Genomic DNA, 6000 nt, shown 5'->3' with positions numbered 1-6000 from the left:
ACTTTGCACATTCTTCCAGTGTTTTACTTGCTATATTGTATTTACTTCGCCACCATGGCCTTTTTTTGCCTTTACCTCCCTTATCTCACCTCATTTGCTCACATTGTATATAGACTCATTTTTCTACTGTATTATTGACTGTATGTTTGTTTTACTCCATATGTAACTCTGTGTTGTTGTATGTGTCGATCTGCTTTGCTTTATCTTGACCAGGTCGCAATTGTAAATGAGTACTTGTTCTCAACTTGCCTACCTGGTTAAATAAAGGTGAAATAAAAAAATAACATTAAAAAACAGCTCTGGTGGACAATCCTGCAGTCAGCATGCCAATTGCACGCTCCCTCAAAAATTGAGACGTCTGAGGCATTGTGTTGTGTGACAAAACTGCATATTTTAGAGTGTGCTTTTATTATCCTGAGCACAAGATGCAGCTGTGTAACGATCATGCTGTTTAATCAGCTTCTAGATATGCCACACTTGTCAGGTGGTTGGATGATCTTGGCAGAAGAAGAAATGTTCACGAACAGGGAAGTAGACAAATTTGTGCACACAATTTGAGAGAAATTAGCTTTTTGTGGGTGTTGTTAGCAGTTAATGTTATTCTTCCATAACACAGACACCAAAGCAAATCAGGGGGAGGAAAATAGGTATATTCAAAGAGAACAAACCATGCAGGGCAGTAGATGTTCATGCTCCCCTGTCCTCAGTGACTCTCTCCACAGAACAAAGGAACAGGATGTAGTTTTATAACTCAGCCATAGCCTGTGGTTGACCAATTACAATTCCTTGCAATAAAACTGAGCCAGTGGCCAAATAACAAGTATCCTATTTCAGGTTCAATGTATAAACAATTTGGACCAATGAGAACTTGCCATGTAGCTATGAGTCCCGTTCTGAAATTACTCACATGTCTCTGACCCATTGATATTACAGAAAAAACACTATTTCCATTGATCATTAGTACTCTATTGACCTCACGTCCTCTGCGTTGTGTATTTATCCTCAAAATATATTCTTACAGTGTGGACAAATTCTGGGATATTTGATTTCAGCTCATGAGACATGGGACCAACACTTTATATTGTTGTTCAGTATATTTGTACATTCTGATCACTGTTGGTTTGGGGATCATTAACCTACCTTACATCCCCCCCAATACAAGAATAAAGACAGTACTGAAATCTGAAATTAAAATGTAATTGTCAATGCATTGCTCAAAAGAACAGCAAACCTGGTTTCAAAAAACAGATTAAGCAACACCTCAAGGCACAACACCTCTCCCCTATTTGACCTAGATAGTTTGTGTGTATGTATTGGTATTGATATGTAGGCTACGTGTGCCTTGTTTTTTAGTTGATGTAGTTCTGTCCTTGAGTTGTTCTTGTCTAATAATGTTCTTTATTATGTAATGTTTTATGTGTCCCCGGAAAGAGTAGCTGCTGCTTTTGCAACAGCTAATGGGATCCTAATAAAATGCCAAATACCATCCAAGTCAAGTGCATTAGGTTTGCTTTTACTACATCAAGGTCGAAATAGTTGAAGAACTAGGATTGTGAACTTGGTCAAGGAAATAGGAATTATACATAAACACAAGGACCGAAACTGCACGAGCAAAGGCAGTATTGTAAATGCTACTGTAGAATGATCGAAGTGGGAAGAACTATATTGCCACACAGTGGGCGGCGGAAAGATATACCAAATAAACATTGCAAGTTCGAAATGCGGTCTTCCTGTGTGGGCGGGGTTAAGATTTGTATACGTAGACATTTGCGCTGCTATTATTCTTCCTTTTTAAAAAGTGAGCAGTCTAGACTAGAGCCAGCAGTACATAAGTGAGGCATATTAACCATATCACTCACATTCCCAACTTATTGTAAAAAATAATTAATAACCTACTTATTTGGAAGATGGTCGCCAAACAGAGGATTCGTATGGCCAACGAAAAACACAGCAAGAATATCACGCAAAGAGGCAACGTATCCAAATCCACGGTAACATTTTTTTCACTATTTTTTAAAATTTATTTCGGTTTGCGAACGAGTTAAGGAATATGTTAACGCTGCGTAAATTAGTCAAAGGCAAACGCTTAATTGTCTGATAGCTTTTTATTTTTATATTCACATATATCAATGTTTCTAGCCCAGGTGCCAACAGCTCATGCTGTCAATCTTTGGTCAGCTGTAACGTTAATAGTATCCATGAAAGTACATTTTTACATCATGCCAAGTTGAGGTAAATTTTTATTTAAACCGCTGTATGTTTCTGATTACGGTTTTTAGAGGTATGCATGTTTGACCAATATGATACAGTAGACTGACTGCAGTCAAAGTGCAGTTTAACAGCAGTATGCTGCAAATATATATTTTTAATACTGTCATTTTGTAGTGTAACAGTTACAGTGTAGTACAACTGCAGTTACTACGTCCAAAATACCACAGTCGACTGCAGTTACTGCACTTTTACTGCAGTTTCAAAACTTTTTTGTAATGATTACTTTTGACACGATAGCATGACGTGTACTGTATTTGGTTCCACAGAGAAACCCTCAGGATGATAAGGTAGCCGTGGGACCCTGGCTGTTGGCGCTCTTCATCTTTGTTGTGTGTGGATCAGGTGAGTTGTGTTGACTTTTAATAATTTGCCAGTGACATTGAACAGCTCTGAAATTGATCCCCATATTCTCCCCCTGTCCCACATTGCAAGCAAAACATTTGAATGGCTCCCCTCTCTTGACAGCGGAGAGGAATTTGGGGTGTAGAGAAAATTGAAGTTTTAAATAATCTATGCTGCAAATCTACACATTTTGCCATAGGGTGGAGAGATGTTTTTAATATGATATCTGAGTGAGACTGACTAACAAAATCAATGAGGACCTGCCAGTAATTCGACCACGATAACAAGTATAGATAGCTGGTTCAAAACTAACTTGGCAATCTAAAAAAAATGTAGCTGACATGGGCTAATAGACTGACTTATCAGTGACTGACTTAACAAGAGAGAAACTGCTGATGCACAACCAAATTTGAAATTGCACCGTTGGCCGCCATTTGCCCCCTAGACACATTTGTTGATCTAAAAGGATTGGATGGGTGTATCCAACATTTTACTGAGCTTGTCATAAGGCCAGATGAAACCATATTGCTTACCTATCTGATCCTTGTAGTCCCCAAACCTTTCTGAGATAACTTTCTGAGTCAAAATGAAGGCAGAGATCTACCGCTCAGATGTAAAAGTAAAAAAAAACAAGATTTAACACATGACTTAAACACATAAGCCTATGTAACAGTAACCTATTAAAAACAGTTATGTAGCAATGAGGTTGTTTGCGGCTATATGCCCAATACATTATTGGCTATGCTTGAATTTTTCTTCTCAAATAATTAATTTTTTTTTTATTTCAACTTGAGATATAGGATCATTTGTTGTATTACTTGTGAGGCACAGCTGAGTGTGCATAAATTGAAATAATGTGCTTTCTTTATTTTACTGGACTGACTGTGCCAGATGGTCAGTCTCAGCGGAGGGAGAGCATCGGAGGGCCCGCTTCTCACTGTCGGACCATCCCTCAGCTCTGCCCCCTCCGCTAAGAGTAAGACTGACCAAAAAGGTGACACCATCTTCGAGCTGATGGCGAAACCTGAGTCTAAAAACAGATTTCATAACTTTACCGTACATGTAAAGTACATATGTTTTTGCAGTATTTAAACCAAGAAGTGGTCCCTTGAGGGGTTTGTTAGTCTCTTGTAACAGCCTTAGGGTTTTGTCAGCCTTACACATCTTTTTGTCAATGTTTGCCTTTAACAGGCAATATCAACGTGCTTGTTGCCCACCTCTGCTAATAATGGGGAAGGACACAAGTTTTGAAGTGTTCTAGGACCTCTGCCAGCTAACTGTTGAAGACTGTTTCTCTTTTTATCCTGGGTCAGATAATCTGTTTGTTCTGTTTCTGTGTGGTCTGGTTTGACATTTTGCTTTACTACCTCCCACTGTTTGTCCAATCCAAGCTTTTAGTAGTCAGTGGGTTTGGCAACCCTTTCAGAGATTCCATCAGAACATAATTGAGCAATTACATTAGTCACCTTGGAAATCTAAATTAATACCTTGCAGGAAAGGAGGGATATAGTCACACTGGCAAATTAGAAAAAAAATAAGAAAATGGGTGAAGTAGACAATTCTGGCGGAACATTCTGGTCAGTTCCCAGCTGTGTTCTGAACTTCAATAACGACTGCTGTCATCAGTGAATTAAAACCCATTAAAACACTTTTTTTTCCAGGTCAGGGTTTTCCAGTGTCATTCAAGAGATTCTTTGACTCTCCCAAGTTTCTTTGACCATGAACTCCAGTGATTTATTTTCTTAACATTTAAATTTCTCTCCACAGCTATCTTCCAGATCATTCAGAGCATTCGGATGGGCATGTAGGATGACATGTCCAACCCATCCATTCCACTCAGTATCTGGCCAACCAAGAAACACCTCTTGTCTCTGCTCTGTGACATCCCATTATCCTTCACTCAACATTCTCAGTCTTCTTAAGCTACACAAAGCTAGGCCAAGGAGGATGAGCCACTATCTTGCACTTTTTGTGACTTTTTGTTCTTAATTAGTCTTTTATTTGGCCTTTTCTATATTATTTGTCTTGCTGGTTACTTTTGGCAAGCTCTATCAAGTCATTCCTTCCTTGTGCCTTAAATGATAAAGGTGAACACTTTACAGCACACAAAAGCCATAAGCTGCATTCCAGTAGTGGGTTTTCTGAAATAATAAGGTAATGTGTTCTGTCAATCTCTCAGGCAAGTTGACCATCTTGTGGAATCATGAGCTTTGTTTCTGTTTTCGATTGTCCTTTTTGGGAGTCTTATTTGCCACTACTTTATTATAATTTTTGTGTAATATGAACTATACAATTTCCACTTTAATTTAGTATATTGAACGAAATGTTATGTTTGCTTTGAAAATGTTCCGTTTTGGTAGTACGACCAAATGCCTTGGTTGGACTGGGAAGAAGTTCAATACAAGTCTAAGCACCAGATATGAAACCGGATATAATTCTCATGGCAAAAGAACAACTCAATAGTAGAAACTACTAGTGGTACATAATGATAATAAGCAGTCCTATTTTTTTGCATCTTCAGTTTGCTGTCTAGTCCTCATCTACTTTCTCAATTTTGTCTCTATTGATTTGCCCTGCCTTTTCTTGAGGCTTTGGTATTGTCATCTGGTCCACAGTTAGTTGAATATGGATCAGCAAAAGTAAGATGAGGTCATCTTCATACTACTTAGATAGTTGATCTGACATTGTCCTGTCCTCAAGTTGACGGAAATGGTTCAAGGCTCACGCTTACTGGATAAAATGTAATTATCTTTGCTAAACCAGTGTTTTAGAAGTAAAGCTTAAGGGCTGGATGTAAATGACCACCTGGTTGTTTGACTGCATAAAATATGCTGGCAATGTATGAGAGAAATGAATAAAAGATAATTGGTACATTATTTTGTGTGCATTTCTTATGCATGATACATATCACCCAGAATAAATACACATCTTTGCAAGTGTGTAGTATACTAGCTAGTGTAGTGTCCTGAAAATGTATTTGCCTGAGTAGAGAATAAACGCTTTAGCCTCATCCACTCCCAGTTCGTTGCCACCAGTAATGTGTATAAACCCTGGATTGTTAATGCCATATATTGGCACTCCCCAGTAGGAGCAGTCAGGTCTAGTGTGTACAAATAAATCATTGGTTGCTACACTGTGGTCCGTTCTCTACACCGCAGAGGGAGAGTTTGTTTTTCATGGCCTGTTGTCCCGGGTGAGTGGAGTTGAATTATTTTAGAACATATTGTTCATTAAGCGTAATTTTCACCCAACCGGGGCATCGGGCCATGCAAAAAAATAAACAGAAATCTGTATATAATGACGAGATGCTGATGTCTCCGCCCTAACATTGGGAGTCGTTGTCCCCAAGGCAGAAAGATAAGGGAGTATTTGCGTCCCAATCTATAC

At 38.6% G+C, this 6000-nt stretch overlaps 1 protein-coding gene across 1 annotated transcript; it reads left to right on the top strand.

Moving 5' to 3' along the window:
* Positions 1-1723: 1723 nt before the first annotated feature.
* LOC109874998 (stress-associated endoplasmic reticulum protein 1-like) lies at positions 1724-5489 on the top strand. Its single transcript, XM_020467115.2, has 3 exons — positions 1724-1991; positions 2538-2613; positions 4381-5489. The coding sequence occupies exons 1-3, from the start codon at positions 1908-1910 to the stop codon at positions 4419-4421; spliced, it is 201 nt and encodes a 66-aa protein (XP_020322704.1). The 5' UTR covers positions 1724-1907; the 3' UTR covers positions 4422-5489.
* Positions 5490-6000: the final 511 nt, after the last annotated feature.

Source organism: Oncorhynchus kisutch, linkage group LG30 (genome assembly GCF_002021735.2).
Source record: "Oncorhynchus kisutch isolate 150728-3 linkage group LG30, Okis_V2, whole genome shotgun sequence".
Classification (NCBI taxonomy): Eukaryota; Metazoa; Chordata; class Actinopteri; order Salmoniformes; family Salmonidae; genus Oncorhynchus; species Oncorhynchus kisutch.
This window is presented reverse-complemented; position numbering and strand designations above follow the sequence as displayed.

Coding starts and splice junctions, on each gene's coding strand:
- LOC109874998 (XM_020467115.2), top strand. CDS start 1,908: ATGGTCGCCAAACAGAGGATTCGTATGGCCAACGAAAAACACAGCAAG. Junction 1,992..2,537: donor GCAACGTATCCAAATCCACG/GTAACATTTTTT, acceptor TTGGTTCCACAG/AGAAACCCTCAGGATGATAA. Junction 2,614..4,380: donor CTTTGTTGTGTGTGGATCAG/GTGAGTTGTGTT, acceptor TTCTCTCCACAG/CTATCTTCCAGATCATTCAG.